Source organism: Dendrobates tinctorius, unplaced genomic scaffold (assembly GCF_039654945.1).
Source record: "Dendrobates tinctorius isolate UK_male_01 unplaced genomic scaffold, ASM3965494v1 ptg000022l, whole genome shotgun sequence".
In the NCBI taxonomy this organism is placed as follows: Eukaryota; Metazoa; Chordata; class Amphibia; order Anura; family Dendrobatidae; genus Dendrobates; species Dendrobates tinctorius.
Genome location: NW_027361690.1, coordinates 41097919 through 41120654, shown reverse-complemented (window position 1 = coordinate 41120654; position 22736 = coordinate 41097919). Strand labels below are relative to the sequence as shown.

Sequence of the window (22736 nt, the reverse complement as noted above, 5' to 3'; positions counted from 1 at the left end):
TCCCTCCCCTCCATGAAACGAAGTGTCGTCAGGGGCTGAGGCTGCAGTCACTGCCACAGTCCCTCCCCCTCCATCAAACAAAGCGCTATCAGGGGCGGAGTCTCCAGTCACTGCCACAGTCCCTCCCCCTCCATCAAACAAAGCACTATCAGGGGCGGAGTCTCCGGTCACTGCCACAGTCCCTCCCCTCCATGAAACGAAGCGCTATCAGGGGCGGAGTCTCTGGTCACTGCCACAGTCCCTCCCCCTCCATGAAACGAAGCGTCATGAGGGGCGGAGGCTGCAATCACTGCCACAGTCCCTCCCCCTCCATGAAACGAAGCGCTATCAGGGGCGGAGTCTCCGGTCACTGCCACAGTCCCTCCTCTCCATGAAACAAAGTGTCATCAGGGGCGGCGGCTGCAGTCACTGCCACAGTCCCTCCCCTCCATGAAACGAAGTGCTATCAGGGGCGGAGTCTCCAGTCACTGCCACAGTCCCTCCCCTCCATGAAACAAAGTGTCATCAGGGGCGGCGGCTGCAGTCACTGCCACAGTCCCTCCCCCTCCATCAAACGAAGCGCTATCAGGGGCGGAGTCTCCAGTCACTGCCACAGTCCCTCCCCCTCCATGAAACAAAGTGTCATGAGGGGCGGAGACTGCAGTCACTGCCACAGTTCCTCCCCCTCCATGAAACGAAGCATCATCAGGTGGAGGAGGCTGCGGTCACTGTCACAGTCCCTCCCCTCCATGATACGAAGTGTCATCAGGGGTGGAGGCTGTGGTCACTGCCACAGTCCCTCCCCCTCCATGATACGAAGCGTCATCAGGGGCAGAGGCTAAGGTCACTGTCACAATCACACCCCCTCCATGAAATGAGGCGTCATCAGGGGTGGAGGCTGCGGTCACTGCCACAGTCCCTCACCCTCCATGAAATGAAGCATCATCAGGGGCAGAGGCTGCGGTCACTGCCACAGTCCCTCCATGAAACGAAGCGTCATCAGGGGTGGAGGCTGCAGTCACTGCCACAGCTCCTCCCCCTCCATGAAATGAAGCATCATCAGGGGCGGTGGCTGCAGTCACAGCCACAGTCCCTCCATGAAATGAAGCGTCATCAGGGGCAGAGGCTGCGGTCACTGCCACAGCTCCTCCCCCTCCATGAAATGAAGCATCATCAGGGGCGGTGGCTGCAGTCACTGCCACAGTCCCTCCATGAAACGAAGTGTCATCAGGGGTGGAGGCTGCAGTCACTGCCACAGCTCCTCCCCCTCCATGAAATGAAGCATCATCAGGGGAGGTGGCTGCAGTCACTGCCACAGTCCCTCCATGAAACGAAGCATCATCAGGGGCAGAGGCTGCGGTCACTGCCACAGCTTCTCCCCCTCCATGAAATGAAGCGTCATCAGGGGTGGAGGCTGCAGTCACTGCCACAGTCCCTCCATGAAACAAAGTGTCATCAGGGGTGGAGGCTGCAGTCACTGCCACAGCTCCTCCCCCTCCATGAAATGAAGCATCATCAGGGGCGGTGGCTGCAGTCACTGCCACAGTCCCTCCATGAAACCAAGCATCATCAGGGGCGGTGGCTGCAGTCACTGCCACAGTCCCTCCATGAAACGAAGTGTCATCAGGGGTGGAGGCTGTAGTCACTGCCACAGCTCCACCCCCTCCATAAAATGAAGCATCATCAGGGGCGGTGGCTGCGGTCACTGCCACAGTCCCTCCATGAAACGAAGTGTCGTCAGGGGTGGAGGCTGCAGTCACTGCCACAGTCCCTCCATGAAACGAAGTGTCATCAGGGGTGGAGGCTGCAGTCACTGCCACAGTCCCTCCATGAAACGAAGTGTCATCAGGGGTGGAGGCTGCAGTCACTGCCACAGTCCCTCCATGAAACGAAGCATCATCAGGGGCGGTGGCTGCAGTCACTGCCACAGTCCCTCCATGAAACGAAGTGTCATCAGGGGTGGAGGCTGCAGTCACTGCCACAGTCCCTCCATGAAACGAAGTGTCATCAGGGGCGGTGGCTGCAGTCACTGCCACAGTCCCTCCATGAAACGAAGCATCATCAGGGGCGGTGGCTGCAGTCACTGCCACAGTCCCTCCATGAAACGAAGTGTCATCAGGGGTGGAGGCTGCAGTCACTGCCACAGCTCCTCCCCCTCCATGAAATGAAGCATCATCAGGGGCGGTGGCTGCAGTCACTGCCACAGTCCCTCCATGAAACGAAGTGTCATCAGGGGGTGGAGGCTGCGGTCACTGCCACAGCTCCTCCCCCTCCATGAAATGAAGCGGCATCAGGGGCGGTGGCTGCAGTCACTGCCACCGTCCCTCCATGAAACGAAGCGTCATCAGGGGTGGAGGCTGCGGTCACTGCCACAGCTCCTCCCCCTCCATGAAATGAAGCATCATCAGGGGCGGTGGCTGCAGTCACTGCCACAGTCCCTCCATGAAACGAAGCGTCATCAGGGGTGGAGGCTGCAGTCACTGCCACAGTCCCTCCCCCTCCATGAAATGAAGCGTCATCAACAGTTGTCAGCTTCAGCCAGATGAAAATAGTGTATGGAGTTGGAACAGAACAGCGCTGCTCACTTTGTAGTGGCCGCTGCTGAGATCTGCAGCTCAGATCCTTTTGCATTAAATAGTGAATGGCCATTACACAGTGAGAAGATCTGTTCTGTACTGGCTCCATACATTGTTTACATCCGGCAACAACCATAGCTAAAAACACCTGATCTGTGGGGATGCCAGGCGTCAGACCCCCACTGATCTGATAGTGATGACCTATCTCTGGGATAGCTCCCATCACTATTATTAGCTCAGACAACCCTTCGGGTTCACAGTTTAAGTTTCCTATGTCTATAAAACTGAAATGTTTTTCGGAGTATGGGAGAGAAATTCAGCACTCGTGAAAAAACTAAGGGAAAGTTGTATGTTGTCCACATGGGGAATATACTACAAACTTCACACAAAGGGTCTCCTTGGTGAGATCTGAACCCAGATATATCACTTTACCGCACATGACAATCCAATCCGTTTCCAGAGTAAACTTCAAAATAGCTAAGACTCTGAGGTATTAGTTCAAGATGGCCGTAACTGTGAATCGGCCCTTCTCCAGAAGCTGAGACTAAATGACGTACGTCCCTTTTGTGACAAGTAATGACAGTCTGCCTCTCTGAAGCACATTGTTAATGATGCTCGATGCATACACTCGTTCACTCTCTATTTGTTTGAACACCATCTTATGACTGTAGTTTGTGATGTCTAAAAATAAATGCAAAATACATTTCTTTGTTTTTTTCCCTTATGTCAGCTCTATGTCCTTGGATTTATAATTAGATTCAAATAGAATCCTTAGGAATAATGCAAAATGTAGTGTATCCAAAACTGTGCATATTCTGATTTAAAAACTATCTTTGAATTGCTTCTACTTAAAAAAAAGCAATTTCCTGCATGATACCAAGGACATGAGAAGAGATCAGAAGGTTGCATTATTAATGTAATGCATATAAAAATATAATAACAAGCCATATAATGTCTCTGAAAAGCATAATAGGACGTCTGCATAATGACGGCATACACCTATTACCATGTGGGGAAAGCTAGAAATGCTACAAGAAACATCATATATAATCTTAAAAGGAACCTGTCAGGTGCCTTAGAGCCCCCCTAAACCAACACCATGCCTCTACGGCACCCTATTACTACATCCGTACAAGCTCCTTCTTATAATTTAGGGATTGCCTTATAATTGTAAAATCAAGTTTTAATCGATACTTGCATTGATTTCCCCAGACTAATCTTGCCTTCCATCTTATAAGCATGCTCTCCGGTGGGTGTACTTACAAGATGGGAGCGTGGATTAGTACAGGGGAACAAATACCCCACTAGACTTGTCCTCTCAGATTTGAATAGTGTGCCGGCGGAAAAAACTTGATTTTACAGTTATAGAGAAGTCGTTAATTTACAAGAAGGAGCTTGTTAGAATCTAGGTATAGTGTGCAGTAGAGACATGGTGAAGGTGGAGGGCAGCTGACAGGTACCATTTAAACAGTCTATGAAACTTGAGATACTAGTTGTGCAAAAAAAATATATATACGGTACAACTGGGTAATGTCATGGTCCAGTCCGGAGTTTATTTTCTTCTGTCTTCACACTGGACTGGTCATGCGGGGGTTAATCTCCTCAGCCTCGTTCTGGAGCTAGCTGGGCTATTTCAGTCTGTCACAGCCTGCTGACCAGTGTTAGTGATAGCTCAAGCTTCCAGTTTAGAGCCTCTGACCCTTGTAGCTTGGTGATCCTCCTGCCTTTGACTTGTATCCACGTGTATGACCCAGACTGATCTCTGACCCCGTCTCTTGGTATTTGTCTCTGCTGTTACGTTGCCTCTCTGGCATCTGACTCCCCGGCTTGTACCCCGACCACGTATTTCGCCTCACGTTTTTGGACCCTGTGCTCATTTTTTGGCTTTCTGACCCTCGGCTTGGTATTTTGACTACGTGTAGTGCTGCTGCTTCTGGTACTTCTGCTCCTGATAGTTTCTAACTCGGTTCGTCTGACCATTCTCTCTCATTACCTGTGCGGTAGCTCAGTGTTGCTAACTGTAGTGTGTAACCTTTCTTCCCTCACCAGCTCCCCCTGGTGGAGGTTTCACTAAGGCAAGTGTCAAATTTCTCATTCTATTATCCAGTTGAAGGACTTCATAAGCTAGACTGCCTGTTTAAACACTCTGTAGCCTAAAGTGGAGGAGAAAGGGTTAGGAGTCCCACAACCTTTAATATAGATAGGTTAGTCGCTGCAGGGGGAGTCATTTTATAAATGTCTTAGTCTACTAAGGATGGTAAAAGGGTTGTCTTGCCTTAGGCTACAAGTCTGCAGTCACTCTGCAGACTTGTGAATCCTCCCATCACGCGGGTGGTCATGACCGCAGGTACGCGATTTGCATTCTTCCATGCACATATTGTCATGTGGACCCGTCCTGTGTGACACGACCCGCAGGTCGGTAACTGAAACAAGACAAGGCACGTGTAACTGTCCTGTGCGACACGACCCGCAGGCCGGTAACTGAAAAAGCAAGACACGGGGAAAGGGGCAACAGTTACAACTGTGGGCCCTGCGATAGGGAACGGGGACGTGGAGACCTCCTGCACTCCCCTGTTGTGAGTTCATTTTCCCCTTCATTACTGAGGCCCGAGGAACTCCCTCTTCTGGTGAAGAAAGGTAGTGAGCCTGATTGTCAAACACCTGAGGCTGATTATGATGACTGGCTGAGTGGAGTTACGGACTGGATATAAGGCTGCCGACGCCCTTCTGCCCTGCGGGTGATTTCTCTGTGGGATCCTTGGAGACCAGTCTGAATTCCTGCTCCTTCAAAGCTAAGTTTGCTGCTCTGCCTTTTGCTTTTGTGTTTTGACTTTGTTTTTGCTTTGTTTTTCTGGATTTCTGCCATTCCCTGCTGGGGTGTGCTGAATTCATTTAGCTCTGTCTTCTGAAAATACCCGAGTGCTAATTCAGTTTTTGAAGCCTAGCTGCTTCAGGGCCTTTTTCATATCAGCTGGTTGGCTTATGTCTTTGATAGGGTTTTGGAAGATTGCAGACAGCAGCCTTCCTGTCCTTTCCTATCTAGGTAGTTTTGGGGCCCCGTCTTTGCTCAGTCTATCTTTCTGTCTGTGTTAGTATTTTCATCATTATATGTTGGGGGCTGCCTATTGCTTTGGGGTCTGCTCTGGGGAAGTTTAGATTTCCCCTTTCTTTCTTTAGGCCTATGTATTTCTCCGGCTGTGATCGAGGGGTCTAGGGCATCGTAGGAACCCCCCACGGCTACTGCTAGTTGTGTTGATAGGTTCAGGGGTCTGCAATCTGATAGTTGCCAACTTCTCTGGTTTTCTGGACTTATCTAGTATTTCTGTTTTTGCCTCCTACGGGGACTCAATCATAACAGAATCACCCGCCTCACCGCAGATTCTAGGGTACTCAATAGCAGGAAAGAATTGTAAAAAAAAAAAAAAAAGTGTGTATATTTTTTCCTCTATATCTCTGAGGCCGTAGGGGGAATTTTTTTTTCTCTCAATGGAAATAAAGCAATTGTCTGATCGTGTGGAGCAGCTCGCTGCGGAAGTGCGGGGAATTTCCGCCTACCTTGCTCATTCACATGCTGCTGAACCAAAGATTCCTACACCTGATGTATTTTTTGGGGATCGGTCTAAATTTTTGAATTTCAAAAATAATTGTAAATTATTTTTTGCCTTGAAGCCTAACTCGTCAGGGAGCTCCGCGCAGCAGGTTAAAATTGTCATCTCTTTGCTGCGTGGCGATCCCCAGGATTGGGCGTTTTCTTTGAAACCAGATGATCCTATTCTGACTAATGTGAACGCATTCTTTCAAGCTTTGGGGTTGTTGTATGACGAACCTAATGCCATTGATCAGGCTGAAAAGACCCTGCTGGCATTGAGCCAGGGTCGTGATTCTGCAGAATTGTACTGTCAAAAATTCCGAAAGTGGGCAGTACTTACTACCTGGAATGATAATGCCTTGGCTGCTCTCTTTCGGAAGCGGTTGTCAGAAGCCGTAAAAGATACTATGGTGGGATTTCCGGTTCCCTCTGGTCTTGACGATTCTATGTCATTAGCCATTCAGGTTGATCGGCGTTTGCGCGAACGCAAAGCAGCATGAGAGGTGTTGCCACCTGTTGAACAAATGTCTGAACCTATGCAATGTGATAGAGTTTTTTCCAGAGAGCAGCGTCAGGAGTTCAGAAGGCGTAATAAATTGTGCTTTTTCTGTGGAGATGCCTCGCATATTATTTCTGTCTGTCCCAAACGAGAGAAACGCTTTGCACACACGTTTTCTGTTGGGGGTGTTCAACCTAAGTTTCTTCTGGCTATTACTCTGATCTGCTCCCTGTCCACATTTTCCGCCAAGGCTTTTGTGGATTCGGGAGCAGCCCTAAACCTAATGGACTTGGATTTTGCTAAACGTTGTGGATTTCCGATGACACCTCTGCAGACGCCTATCCCTTTGAGGGGAATTGATGCTACTCCTTTGGCTAAAAATAAACCCCAGTTTTGGACCCAGGTGGTAATGCGGGTCGCCCCAGACCATCAAGAAAATTGCAGATTTTTGGTGTTGCATAATCTGCATGATACCATTGTTCTGGGGTTTCCCTGGTTACAGATTCATAATCCAGTTTTGGATTGGAAATCTGTGTCTGTGGTGAGTTGGGGTTGTCGGTGTGCCTTTAGTGAGGCTCCGGTGTTTTCCACCTCTCCTCAGTCGCATGATGTTCCTGATTATTTGGCGGACTTTTATGATGTATTTAGTGAGAATGAGTCTGCGTCTCTGCCTCCTCATAGGAGTTATGACTGTGCAATTGAACTGAGCCCAGAGTGTAAATTTCCCAAGGGTCGGCTCTTCAATTTATCTGTACCCGAGCACGAGGCTATGCGATCCTATATTAAGGAGGCGTTGGAGAAGGGTCATATTAGACCATCCTCGTCACCCTTAGGTGCCGTTTTTTTTTTTTTGTAGCCAAAAAGGATGGATCATTAAGACCTTGTATTGATTATCGTGCCCTCAACAAAATTACTGTTAAATATCAGTATCCGTTACCCCTGATTTCTGATCTATTCTCCAGAGTTAAAGGTGCTTGCTGGTTTACCAAGCTTGACCTCAGGGGGGCGTATAAACTTATTCGCATTAAGCATGGGGATGAATGGAAGACGGCGTTTAATACTCCGGAGGGACATTTTGAGTACCTGGTGATGCCTTTTGGGCTCACTAATGCCCCTTCTGTCTTCCAGTGCTTCATGAACGATATTTTCCGAGATTTTGTCGATAAATTTTTGATTATCTATCTGGATGATATTTTGATCTTCTCCAAGGATTGGGATTCTCATGTGGAACATATTCGGACTGTGTTCCGGATCTTGAGGGAGAATTCCCTGTATGTCAAGGGATCAAAATGCCTTTTTGGAGTACAGAGGATTTCTTTTTTGGGATTTATTTTGTCCCCGTCAACTATTGAAATGGACCCGGCCAAGGTACAGGCCATTCACGATTGGGTTCAGCCCACTTCTTTGAAGGCCCTCCAGAAGTTTTTGGGTTTTGCTAATTTTTATCGGAAATTTATAGCAAAATTTTCTAGTATTGCCAAGCCATTGACTGATTTGACTAAAAAGGGTGCTGATGTGTTAAATTGGTCTCCGGAGGCTGTTTCTTCCTTTCAGGAGCTGAAGCGAAGATTCACCTCCGCCCCGGTTTTGCGGCAACCTGATGTCTCACTTCCATTCCAGGTAGAGGTGGATGCTTCTGAGATTGGTGCAGGAGCTGTTTTGTCCCAAAAGGATCCTGTAACATCTAAAATGAATCCCTGTGCTTTCTTTTCCCGAAAGTTCTCTCCATCTGAACGTAACTATAATGTGGGGAATAGGGAACTGTTGGCCATGAAATGGGCATTTGAGGAGTGGAGACATTGGTTGGAGGGAGCTAAGCATCAAGTCGTGGTCCTCACTGACCACAAGAATTTGATTTACCTAGAGTCGGCTAAGCGCTTGAACCCTAGACAGGCTAGGTGGGCCTTGTTTTTTTACACGTTTTGATTTTGTGGTTTCTTTTCTTCCTGGAACAAAGAATGTCAAGGCAGACGCCCTCTCTAGGAGCTTCCTTGCTGATTCTCCTGTGGTGACCAAGCCTGCTACCATCTTAGGCGAAGGGGTAGTTCTTTCTGCCATCTCGCCCGATTTGAGACGTGCTCTGGAAGAGTTCCAGGAGGACAAACCTGAGCGTTGTCCCAGTGGAAAGTTGTATGTTCCTGACCAGTGGAAGAAGAGAGTGATGTCTGAAGTTCATTGCTCTGCTTTGGCTGGTCATCCAGGTATTTTTGGTACTAGAGATCTGGTGAGTCGTTTTTTTTGGTGGCCCTCCTTGTCTTGTGATGTCAGGAATTTTGTGCAGTCCTGTGGGACGTGCTCCCGGTCTAAATCGTGTTCTCGCTCTAGTGGGTTGTTGATGTCTTTGCCTGTCCCCAAGAGGCCATGGACCCATATTTCAATGGATTTCATCTCTGATATGCCTGTCTCTCAGAGGATGACTGTTATTTGGGTGATTTGTGATAGGTTCTCTAAGATGGTTCATCTTGTACCACTCCCTAAGTTGCCGTCTTCCTCTGAGTTGGTGCCCCTGTTTTTACAACAGGTGGTTCGTTTGCACGGGATTCCTGAGACCATTGTATCTGACAGAGGAGTCCAGTTTGTGTCTAGATTTTGGAGAACTTTCTGTTCCAGGCTGGGAATTCAGTTGTCCTTCTCCTCTGCTTTTCACCCTCAGACCAATGGGCAGACAGAGAGAACAAACCAAACCTTGGAGTCATATTTGAGATGTTTTATTTCTGCTGATCAGGATGATTGGGTTTCATTTTTGCCCTTGGCCGAATTTGCTTTGAATAATAGAGCTAGTTCTGCCACTTTGATGTCACCTTTTTTTTGTAACTTTGGGTTTCATCCTCGATTTTCTTCAGGGCAGGTGGAGCCCTCTGCCTGCCCAGGTGTTGACACTGTGGTGGAGAGAATGCACCAGATCTGGGACCAAGTGGTGGATAAGTTGTCTCTCTCCCAGGAGAAGGCCCAGCGGTTTTCCAACCGACATAGGACCATTGGTCCCCAGTTTAAGGTTGGTGATATGGTGTGGTTATCATCAAAAAATATTGCTATGAAGGTGACTTCTCCTAAGTTTAAGCCTAGATTTATTGGACCTTACAAGATTGTGGAGATTATTAATCCGGTCTCTTTTCGTTTGGCTCTTCCTGTCACATTTAAAATCCATAATGTGTTCCATAAATCTTTGTTGAAGAGGTTTGTTGAACCTGTTGTTCCGGGGGTGGCACCTCCAGACCCTGTATTGGTTGAAGGTAACATGGAGTATGAGGTAGAGAAAGTACTGGATTCCCGTCTGGCTAGACGGAGACTCCAGTATTTGGTTAAGTGGAAGGGTTATGGTCAGGAGGATAATTCCTGGGTCTCTGCCTCTGATATTCATGCCAAACGATTGGTGCGTGCCTTTCATCGGGCTCACCCTGATCGCCCTGGTGGCGTAGTTGAGGGTTCGGTGACCCCTCCTCAAGGGGGAGGTACTGTTGTGAGTTCATTTTCCCCTTCATTACTGAGGCCCGAGGAACTCCCTCTTCTGGTGAAGAAAGGTAGTGAGCCTGATTGTCAAACACCTGAGGCTGATTATGATGACTGGCTGAGTGGAGTTACGGACTGGATATAAGGCTGCCGACGCCCTTCTGCCCTGCGGGTGATTTCTCTGTGGGATCCTTGGAGACCAGTCTGAATTCCTGCTCCTCCAAAGCTAAGTTTGCTGCTCTGCCTTTTGCTTTTGTGTTTTGACTTTGTTTTTGCTTTGTTTTTCTGGATTTCTGCCATTCCCTGCTGGGGTGTGCTGAATTCATTTAGCTCTGTCTTCTGAAAATACCTGAGTGCTGATTCAGTTTTTGAAGCCTAGCTGCTTCAGTTTGATACAGGAAAGATGTATATCTTTGTACCGTGTTAGCCAGTGGATAGAAAAATATTCAGGATTGAGAGTCCTCAGTAGTTGATACCTTTTAATGGCTAACTGAAAAGATGGTAACACATTGCAAGCTTTCGAGACTACTCAGGTCTCTTCATCAGGCTAGACTAATACAAAATCTGAAGTCACATATTTACACAAATATCACAAAACACACAATATCACAATATCACAAAAATCTGAAGTCACAAATATGTGACTTCAGATTTTGTATTAGTCTAGCCTGATGAAGAGACCTGAGTAGTCTCGAAAGCTTGCAATGTGTTACCATCTTTTCAGTTAGCCATTAAAAGGTATCAACTACTGAGGACTCTCAATCCTGAATATTTTTCTAGCTGCTTCAGGGCCTTTTTCATATCAGCTGGTTGGCTTATGTCTTTGATAGGGTTTTGGAAGATTGCAGACAGCAGCCTTCCTGTCCTTTCCTATCTAGGTAGTTTTGGGGCCCCGTCTTTGCTCAGTCTATCTTTCGGTCTGTGTTAGTATTTTCATCTTGCTTCACCATCATTATATGTTGGGGGCTGCCTATTGCTTTGGGGTCTGCTCTGGGGCAGTTTAGATTTCCCCTTTCTTTCTTTAGGCCTATGTATTTCTCCGGCTGTGATCGAGGGGTCTAGGGCATCGTAGGAACCCCCCACGGCTACTGCTAGTTGTGTGGATAGGTTCAGGGGTCTGCAATCTGATAGTTGCCAACTTCTCTGGTTTTCTGGACTTAGCTTGTATTTCTGCTTTTGCCTCCTACGGTGACTCATTTCATAACACTCCCCTGAGTCAGTGTCCCTCCACTCCTAACGATCCCTAGGCCGGTTCCGCACCAGGCGCTGATCAGGATACCTGTCACCCTAGCACACCCTACGTCTATCCCTTGCTAGGGAGCTGGGTGGTGCAGGCACTGGCCCCACCGCTGTACTAATACACACCAGGGAAAAATACAAACAGGGGAAACACCAAAAAGACTTATCTTGCTCTGCTGCAGCACCAGGCAGCAGAGTGCATCACCGGATTAACCTCAGAGCCAGCTGCCACCTTCACCATCTCACTCTGCTGCGGACACCGGACAGCCAGAGTTCAACACCAGTTTCAGCAGTGGCTCCAACCTTCAAGCCAGCTGCTAACGTCACCAGGTTTCTGCAGTGGCTTCACACCTCAGCCAGCTGCTCCCTTCACCGTGCTTGGAATCCCAAAAAGACGCCATCACCAACACCTGCTCATAGACCATGTGACCCTATATAGGAAAAGGGAATGGTCAAATGATCAGGGGCCAAAAACTGCTATAACCCCAGTGACCACGGGGGCAAAAGGCAAAGCAAAGAAAACATCAAGTGCAATGACCCTAACGGCCACCAGGAGCAAAACTAGAACTGAAACCACCACAGTGCAACAAAAAAAAGTTTAATAGTGCTTTTATCTGTCATGATCCAGCATGGATCATGACACATATTGATTAGACATGACCGGCCTCACGCATTTCACTTATATTAAGCAACCCCGACCACATTATTTAAACAGCACAAAAAAGAGAATCCTAGCACAGACAATATGTCAAGTCAATCTGGACTGAGTCCATAAGAAGCCTATATTTTAATAGGCTATTGCAAAAATGATCAAAATTATAAAAAAAATATAAAATGAAATATAAACTAATATTCAATTAGAAAATGATATTTCATTTTAGATTTTTTATTTTTTGATCATTTTGTCAAGTCTACTTAAAATCAAAAATAATCTTTTCTTGGCTATACAATCTAGATTAAGACTTGAAATAACGCCTGTGTATGAATTTTTTAAATGCGGTTTTAAATAATACCAGCCACTGAAAGGCTGGTGAGTATAAATGATAGATGTCATTTGTTTGCCATGCCTGGAAAGAAGACAAAACATGAAACTCAAGTCGGGCTGCTGAGATCTCTTGCTGGGCTCCTGAGATCTTATGATATGTACTCTTATCTATGCCATTTTGTAAGTAGAAATAAATCTTGCGCTTCTATTCTGGTTCAGCAGATTGTGGATTGTCACTATTGTCGATCACCGCCTTGTATTCAACTTATTTTCTAGAGCACAAACAAGTATAAAACGGCTCCAGTGGAAGAAGAGCAGACTACTGATCAATATGTGACGGATATGATGTAAAAAAAAAAACCCCCACTGAGTATTAACATCTGCAAGAACATTTAATTCAGAGAGAAGTTCCACATTTGCACATAACTTTATATATTAGTATAATTTTGACCCACCTGTACATTATAGCAGCATTTGGAATTATGGACATTGACTTTTATGGGGAAACCGATCTTACTAGGATTTTCTGTACTTCATTTGCTCACACAATATGATGCTTCAATCTACTGACACACAGCTTCTCAATACAGTATGATGGCCCAAAAGCATGATGGCCACCAAAGGCCCCCCACACACCGTATGTTAGCCTACAGACAGTACACAGTATAATGGCCTACACACAGAAATATGGTCCCCACAGCTCTCCACGCAGTAGGAGAACCATCCTACAAGTTTTACTGACAGTACAATGCCCCCACAGAGTATGTCTCAACAGTTCCCCAAATACAGTATGATGTACCTTACATGTCCCAGCATCCCCACTACAATGTATGATGATCTCCACAGCCCCCATATATTATGATGTCACCGCAGTTCTCGCCAAGTACTGACTCTGGCTATCCCAGTCCACTCAGGTCTGAATAAAAGGTTTATTTTCGCTGTTATTTAAAAACAGTGGGAAGAAATACTTTTAAAACAAAAAAGAAGGCGTACTTTCAACTAGGGAATTCGCCACCTGCTACAACACTGATGCATCCATGGTCTTTGAAAAGCAGGAAGAGATGACATTTTGACCAACAGTGACCAAAATAACTGATGAAGGACAGTAATTCTCTGCACAGTCCTCTCAGCCACAGAAACCATGTGTTGAGTGCTGAGGAAAGTGAATTCTGAGGGTAACTATGGTTTCTTTTTTTTTTAACGTTTATAAGCATGGCTTCCCATTGAGATTTTAACCATTACAAAAGAGTTATTAAAATTATCAAGCTGTTTATACAGATTTCGCTTAAGGGTGCGCTCACATGAACGAATAACACGGTCAAGTGCTATTGGATGTTTTACCGGATAGCGTTGACAGACTGCGTTAACGCTATGGCATAATGCGATTGCATTATGCTATACCGCTAGCGCAGATGATTCATCTGTGCTAGCAGTGACGGACCCTCAGACGCTGAAGCCCGCATCCCAGGCTCTGTCACTGAATGACGGCACATTGCGAGCGCATGACAAATATGGCATGCGTTGGCGATGCGCCCGACAATGGGGGTTAATGGCAGCATTAACAGACTGCGTTACACCAAGTTATATCGCGGTGTAACGCAGTCCGTCTAACGGACTGCCTGAACGCAATGTGACCCTGGCATAAGAACTCATAATGTGAGAATTTGTTGTGGGCATGCTGGTCAAAGTGAGCCTAAGCTATGTGCGCATGTTGCGTATTTGATACGTTTTTTTACGCTCGTAAATGGTCCAAAAACGCAATTGAATACTTATGAAAGGTAATTCAATGACAGTCCTGAAATGCTGTGCACATGATCCGTAAACTTCAGTCCGTACTTGAAGTGCGTTTTTTCTGCAGCATGTTGATTCTTTTTGCGGTTTTGACCCATTGAATGCACAGGAAAAAACGCGTGCAAAAACGCACCAAAAACGTATAAAAAGTGCGTATTTTCCGCTGTGTTTTTCTGCCAAGAGATGCAGAAATTTCTGCAAACAAATACGCAGCGCGCCCACATAGACTACATGTTTTTGTACAGGGGTCCACAGTTGCTTGTGTTAGCCCGGGGGTAAGTTGGCCCATGTCATACATATGCTTTTCACCTTTCACTGGAGCAACCAGGGTAAACTAAAACAATATACAAAAACATAATTAGAAGGTAAGTTCTTTGCTTGACAATGAGACACAATTGTATAAGAGTCCTAGATATCTGTATATAACACTTCAATAACATTTCTTCTATGTCACTTAAGTCTAATGTTAAAAGATTATTTTTTGTTACTGAAATGTACAAAATCATTCTAAGGTATTAATCCGAGCCATGAATAAATATATGTCTGTAATAAATCCAGTGCACTAAAGCTAATTTGTCTCACCCTTGTGTAAAATATAGTTCACATTTAATCACGTCTGCATGTCTTTAAATCACTTCAAGATTTCCCTTTGCTACCAATAAATTTTTGTGACATATCCAGCCTGCTGATGTGAAACCCAGTTGTAAGAAGAAGGTGATCTCACCCATATTAAAGCAGAATGAGACATTTCTGTGCTGTAAGGCCATTTGTTAAAGGCTCTAACAGCTGTCAGTAAAATGGAATAAGTGAATCTAACATACCGAGTCAGTGAGAAAAAAGAAATAAAGAAACACAGCAGCTTCCATGATACCCTGCTTTAATAAATACTGTGGAAAACTGAGCAATAGCTCGAGACTAAGGCCCCTTTACATTTAGCGATGCACCAGTGACCCCGACAATGATACGACCCGGTCAGGATCGCCGGTGCATTGCTAAATGGTCGCTAGTGAGCTGCCACACAGGCAGATCTCACCAGCGATGTAGCGACGCAGTTACTTACCTTTCAGAGGCGGCGACCATGACGTCCTCCCGCCCGCGTCCACGCGTCGCTCGTCGGCGCCAGCAGGAAGCGCCCGACAAGAAATGGAGCTGCGCGATCAGCGACAGACAGCGGGGGAGCAGGTCGGAGGTAAGTATCACACATAGCGATATCGGTAGCGATATCGCTGCTGCGTCACAAAATCGGTGACGCTTTAGCAATTTCGCTAGCGATATCGCTATGTGTAAAGGCCCCTTAAACCGGAGTAAAGATATCGTAAACATCGAACATTAAAAAACACCTGTTGCAATGATTTTCTGAGCACACTTAGTGTACAAGAAAATGGAATGCATACTAAAAAGTGATAGGAATACTGCTATATTTTTTTATTCGTAAGTCCTGTATTTTTTGGACTATAAGATGACAATAAAACACACCCAAGGTTTAGATATCAGAAAAAAGGAAAACATATTTCCTTCTAATTAAAACTTCCCTGTTGGTATACAGAAAGAAGTATAGGGGTCAATACCACTAATTTTCATGCACTAGGCTAGAAAAGGGAGGTAAAAAAAAAGTGGCCAGTGTGTACATGTGCCTACACGCTGCATGCATACCAACTTCCAGTTGATCTCTTTAGGTTTTTGTTTAAGTTTTTTGTACTATGTAAAAATAAGGGTGTGGACTCCCTTTTCATTGAGCTGGACATTACATTCATGTAATCACTTATGGCTTGGTGTCCATTAGCCGGGTTTCAATCTTTCTGCATAGGCAGCCTCAATAGTAAAAAGTTGGTCACACTAGTCAAACACTATGTTTGACAAGTGTGACTAACCTGTCAATCACATTCCAAGCGATGCTTCAAATCGCTTGGAATGCGCTTGAATTCCGCACACGAAAATCACGTGAAAAACGCATGCGTTTTCCCGTGGCGGGAGTTGCGGAAATGCTGCGGAAATTTCCGCAGCATCTCTGCAATGTGGGTACATAGCCTAAATGGTCTCCCGCTGACGAAGCTTCATACCGAAACGTGCGTCGGGGTAGGCACCACACTCACAGTCTGGACCATACAGGTATTATGCCTCTTGATCTATACTGCTCTATATGTGCTTTGCTCCTTACATTTAGTGTTTTTGCTGGCACACGGTCTCATTGTTATAATCAGTGACTGTGTCATATGACCATTTATAGATGTGGATACACGTATAAGTGTCTTTAGAAATATTTTTACATGCTGTTATAATTATTATAGTATATACATATTAATCCTCTTAAAATACACATTGGCCGTGATATACTTTTTATAACCAGCAGCCTGATCTACTTATACTGCACTATTTTTTTTTACATGTTTAGAGCAACTAATATTTATACCATAATAATTTAGTTCTACATATAGAATTGCACAGCTTGGCATACTTATTTATCATTTTCCCTCCCTCTTTGGTCCAACTATATCTCTTTTTACTTGATTTTACTCTATTTTTATGTATACAATTATATTTGGTATATTTTTATGCAGGGCTACCTATTCCAAACATGTATCGCAGTTTTCGGACTATAATACGCACCAGACCATAAGACGTGCCCCATATTTTCAGGAGAAAAATAGGGAAAAAAAAAATTGAACGTGTCAAATGGGGGTCCATCTTACAGTCCAAATTACTGGTGTGGGGGGGGCAGCGGCGGTGGTGGAGCGGGGTCACAGGAGGTGTTCGGAGGTGCGATGATGCTGTGAGTCCCATCCCAAGCTGGTAGAAGAGGGTGATCGATTGTGCACTGCAGTACTCAGCGGTGCGAGGGTTCTGCTGACATTTTGAGAAAGCCAGAAGCTTCCATGGTTTCAATGCGGTGAACTCCGGGAAAATGGCAGGATCTCAATCTGCCCATGCGCTGCCTCCGGAATCCACCGCATTGAAACCATGGAAATACAGGGGCTCTGCGCTTCACAAAATGTCCCCGCCAGAACACCCCCTCCTACCAGCCTGGGACTCCCAGTATTGCACCTCCGAACACCCCCTCCTCCCAGCCCAGGGCCTGCAGTATTGCCTGACTTGTGCCGCTGTTCCCCCAACCCCCGGCAAGCTACATTCGGATTATAAGACACACTCCAATTTTTCACCCAAATTTTTTGTGGAAAAGGTGCATCTTATAGTCCGAAAATTACGGCATTCAATAAAGGTTTTTTATTACTTGATAATTAGGTGTGTATCTATGACTAAACAGTTCAGCTTTTTCTGATTGGTTTTTGTGTTAGGGCAGCACGGTGGCTCAGTGGTTCGAATCCCACCAAGGACAACATCTGCAAGGAGTTCGTATGTTCTCCCCGTGTTTGCGGGGGTTTCCTCCCACACTCCAAAGACAATACTTATAGGGAATTTAGATTGTGAGCCCCATCGGGGACAGTGATGAAAATGTGTGCAAACTGTAAAGCGCTGCGGAATATGTTAGCGCTATATAAAAATAAAGATTATTATTATTGTGCTCAATCCGAATGGTCATTTTTCTTGTGATGTCCTGCAGATACCGTATATGTGTCTAAAGTGATAATTTGAGCATCTGACTCATACACCCACAGTACATAACATATATAATTTGCCCTAGCGTAGGTTTGCTGTGTAACTATACTTACACTTAAGGTAAGAACTGACTCTGATTCTTCCACGTGTTGCACCTTTTATGTTCATATTAGTTTATCAAACGTGAAAATTTTGGATAAGGTGTGGCCCGTATTTCCAAAACTTTGACATTCATGCTAACTTTACAACATACCACATAAAGCTTATATTTCCATGTGTATATCCAATTAAGCAGATATTCTATTAATATTTTTTCACATTACCTTCACAATGGCTTTACATAATATAACACCACTCTTCTTTGTGACCACTTGTCTAGTCTTGAGGAAATTGTCAACTAGCAAAGGGATAGTAGGAAATGCTTCTCCTTCCAGTCTGTAGAGATTCTTTTAATTGCAAATTAAAAAGAAAAGCCAATACTTGATTTAATATTATATCAACAAGTTATACGAGCAATATAAAATAGATACACAAATATGAAAGAGTTAAAAAAAGTAGAATTTGTGTGTTCATTTCTCTATGATATACAGTATAAGCCAAAAAGTTCTCTATGGTAAGGTGCTACTATACCTAGTCAGTTCTTATCACATCTAGCAATATTGTGTCCATATTGAGGGCCATAATTTTGGCAAATGCCCTTTTCTCCTCCATATAGATGTGTACTTCCTTAAAGGGGTTGTTGAGGATTAAAAAAAAATAAAAATAAATAAGTCTACTTTCTTCCAAAAACAGTGCCGCACTTTTCCATAGATTATGGTATTGCAGTTTAACCCCCATTCATTTTAGCTGCAAAAAACACCCGCAGTTCATGGACTGGTATGACGCTATTTTATTTTTAATCCTGAACAAACCTAACCAGTTGACAGTTGCGTTTTATTTTCTAGAACTAAGCAGCCATCTTTTTGTAATCTATATAACCTTTTTAATGGTCATTGCCATTTAACCAAACTTTGTAACAATCAATAGTACATGCAAATACAACAAATTTTGTTCGATATATTACAAAAATGCTCCTTTCTCCTTTTATGAGCCACTGATCAGCTTTCCCTGCCTCCTTAACTCAGAATTTACTCAGAAACCAAAGGGATTATGTTATAAGGCTGACGAAAAGGGAGGAGCAAAAACAAAGAGAGAAAGAAGCAGAGACCCTGAGCTGCTTTTTAGTAAGTGTTTAATCTCACCCCAGTACAGGAATCACTGTTCTACTGCTCAGTACTTCTGTATGATGTATTCCATGCTGATGCTTCTGTCTTTGTGCTACATAGAGACTGGAGAGTAGGAGACCTTATACGATGTATTGGAGACATCGAGCAGCTAGTCTCCAGCCACTAGCTCAGAGACAACTGAAAATTAGTGGTAGGGGCTTCCTCGTCTACACACGCATGATAAATTATTCTGAACATTTGTCTGAAGCTACCCGGATTTTTGACTTTTCTTTAAACATTTAATATTTTGAGATGTATCACAGGACTTCAGTTGGCATAGTTTGATGCATACTTTTTTTTTTTAACTAGATGGCGGTGGTGGGTGCCTCTACAGAATGCCATCTGTTTACCATTTGTCAATCAAGGCTGCCATATTAAAAAAAATACATAAATAATTTTTACTGAATGGAGAGATTGTATTAACTTGTATAAATTAACACAATTCAAGAAAGGTTAATGGTGGACACGTCTGCTGGTGCCTAAGGAGACTTGGACTAAGGTACACTAGTAACACTAAGTACGAAGAGGGCTACTTCCATCACTGTAAATGTCACATAAAACACTAAAAGGGTCAAAAAATTCTTGTGAAATCAAAGGAATAAGGAAATGTCACCATGTCTTATGTTGTGTAACCCTGGAAACTTACATCTATACACTGAATGATGAAATGCCTCGGCTGGCCATCCCAGAGCACAGACAGCACATACTCTTGTTTCCCTTGGCTTTCACGAACAAGAAAATCACCATTGTTTATTAACAATCCTTGAACCTCAGTTCGTGGAATCGCACCATGGTACCAGTTCTGTTGACTAAGCGGCTTCTGGACTTCTGGAACCAATGGTAAAAGAGGTGGTAGCTGTGCAAAATAAATGACGCAAAAACATTATGATCATTGCCAACCTTATTCAACCACTAATACAATTTAGATTGAAAGGGAATCTGTCAACAGGTTTTTGCTACTTCATCTGAGAGCAGCATATTCTATGAAAAGAAACCCTGAATCCAAGGATATATCTCTTAATTTACTGGGTGCAGTTGTTAGAAATGCAGCAGAGCTGAGAAAGCTAACCACGCCCACACCAGGGTCTGTATGTATGGTAATTGTCTATTGACAGTGAGCTGCTTATCATAGGAGCGGACAGTTTTCACGTTAGTCACAGCAATGATAATGTCCTAGTGATAAAACCTTCATCGTAAGTAAAAAACAGCATATAGCTTGATAAGTGACACATCATTAAATTCAGTGTTTTAACCCCTACCTCATGCTGTCCTCAGTTAACATACAAAACCTGCTGACAGATCCTCTTTAATGTCAGAGGTACTGGTCATAAGATGGACATAAAATGCAAAAAATACATGATAAAAAAAAGAGTAAAACACATAATATAATGTTCCATGTATGTGAATCTAGGGGTATCACATTATCACATCATTTGCCTAATATACGCACATCTACTGATAAAATCTCTAATTTAGGAACCAGTGGCAATCTGGGTGTTAGGAGAGATCAGTCATGGCAAAGTCTAGTTTTCTGTGGCTGCTCTTCCTGACGATTGAAGTTTCTCTTAAAATATACAATTTTTCTGAGAAGTAATTTAAGAACAAAAAAGAACAAAATAATTTGCTTAGACTTTGCACACAAAAGATAACATTTATTTAGTGTAATAGCTGCAAGAAGAGGAACATGTAGTGGGTGGATGACAGATCTCTTTGTTTAGTCATGCAAAAGAGTGAGAGAATAAAAACCCATTGATAGGTTTCAGCCTGATAAAAATATTGGGACATCTATATATTTCATCTTTAGCAACTTTTAGGAGTTCTAATTCTAAGCCCATAGGCATTAATATGGAGGTGGTCCCGCTCTTTGAAGCTGTAACAGACTTCTGGGAAGTCTTTCTGCAAAGTTTAGGAGGGTGTCTCTGGGAAAAGTGACTGTACTCATCCAGAAGAGCATATGTGAGGACAGACACTAATGTTGAACGACAGGTTCTGGCTCACAATCTCCACTCTTTTTCATCCCAAGGGTATGCGATGGGGTTGAGTCAAAGGCTATGCCTTTGCTTTGTGCACTGGGACACCGCCATACTGGAACACAAAAAGCCCTCACTCAACCTGTCCTCACAAAGGTGGAAGCTACAATTATCCAAAAAGGTCTTGGTATGCTGAATCAATAGGATTTCCCTTCGCTGGAACTAAGACCAAGCACAGAAAACCAACCCCATATCATTAGGAGTTGGCTTGCTCCTGTCTGATACCTGCTCCTTTACCCCAATTCCTTTGCCACCCTCCGCTACTCTTCCCTCATTCGAGGTGCACTCCGTCCGCATCTATTCCCCCTCCAACTGGCTGTCATCTACCGCCCCCCAGAACTAGCCATCTCCACCTTTCTCGACCACTTCACCACCTGGCTACTCCATTTCCTTTCTGTTGACATCCCCATCATCATCATGGGCGACTTCAACATCCCCATTGACACTTCCACCCCTCTAAACTTCTATCACTCATGGCTTCCCTCGGCCTCACTCAATGGTCCTCTGCGGCCACTCACAAAGATGGTCACACACTGGACCTTATCTTCACCCGTCTCTGTTCCCTCACTAATCTCAATTCACCCCTCCCCCTGTCTGACCACAACCTACTGACATTCTCCTCCCTCTCCTCTCCTACTGCGCAACCCCCGCTCCATAAACTTGCTCACCCTCGCAGGAATCTCAACCACTTCAATTTACAATCACTCTCTGAATCCCTTCTCCCTCTTACAGGCATGGCTTCCCTTCATGACACAGATGCTGCTGCCACCTTTTATAACACCACAATAACAGCAACGCTTGATTCGGCTGTCCCCCTCAAGCAAAGCAAAACGCGAACAATCAACAGGCAGCCCTGGCTGACCAGCCTGACCAAAAAACTGAGACGGGTTTCCAGGGCCGCTGAGCGGAGATGGAAGAGAACCCATTCTACTGAGCACTTCAACGCATACAAGCAGTCCCTTGCCAACTTTAAGTCCACGCTCTCTGCCGCAAAACAAACTTACTTCACATCTCTCATATCCTCCCTGTCTCACAACCCTAAACAGCTCTGCAACACTTTCAATTCTCTACTCCGTCCCACAGCACCTCCTCCCCCTCCTCTCATTTCTGCCGAAGACTTTGCCTCCTTCTTTAAGCAGAAGATCGACACGATCAGACAAAACTTTGGCCCGCAGCCCCCAATGCCCCTCTTAGCAGCTCAGCCCTGTTCTGCAAAAGTCAGCTTCTCCACCATGACAGAAGATCAGCTCTCCACCCTTCTGTCAAGATCACACCTCACCACTTGTGCCCTCGACCCACTCCCGTCTCACCTCATCCCTAACTTGGCCACAGTCCTCATCCCATCTCTAACACACCTCTTCAACCTTTCACTTACAAATGGTGTCTTTCCCTCATCCTTCAAACATGCCTCAATCACACCCATCCTCAAAAAGTCCTCCCTTGACCTATCCTCTGTGTCTAACTATCGCCCAATATCTCTTCTCCCTTATGCCTCAAAACTACTGGAGCAGCATGTATATCTTGAACTGTCCTCCCACCTCTACTCCTGTTCCCTCTTTGACCGGTTACAATCTGGCTTCCGACCGCATCACTCAACTGAAACTGCCCTACCTAAAGTCACTAACGACGACTAACCGCCAAGAGCAAGCGACACTACTCTGTTCTCCTTCTCCTGGACCTGTCCTCTGCCTTCGACACCGTAGACCATTCCCTCCTGCTACAGACTCTCTCATCTCTTGGCATCACAGACCAGGCCCTATCCTGGATCTCATCATACC

The 22736-nt window shown here is 45.0% G+C and overlaps 1 protein-coding gene across 2 annotated transcripts in view; it reads right to left on the bottom strand.

Annotated features, from left to right (window-relative positions):
• The window catches only part of FES (FES proto-oncogene, tyrosine kinase), a 222580-nt gene that overhangs the window by 34856 nt on the left and 164988 nt on the right, over positions 1–22736 (bottom strand). For both annotated transcript variants that reach the window (XM_073568625.1, XM_073568626.1), the window contains exons 11-12: positions 19575–19784; positions 17987–18109 (exon numbers count right to left, since the gene is read on the bottom strand). In XM_073568625.1, coding sequence (XP_073424726.1) covers positions 17987–18109; positions 19575–19784 — 333 coding nt within the window. The remainder of the gene's footprint in view (positions 1–17986; positions 18110–19574; positions 19785–22736) is intronic.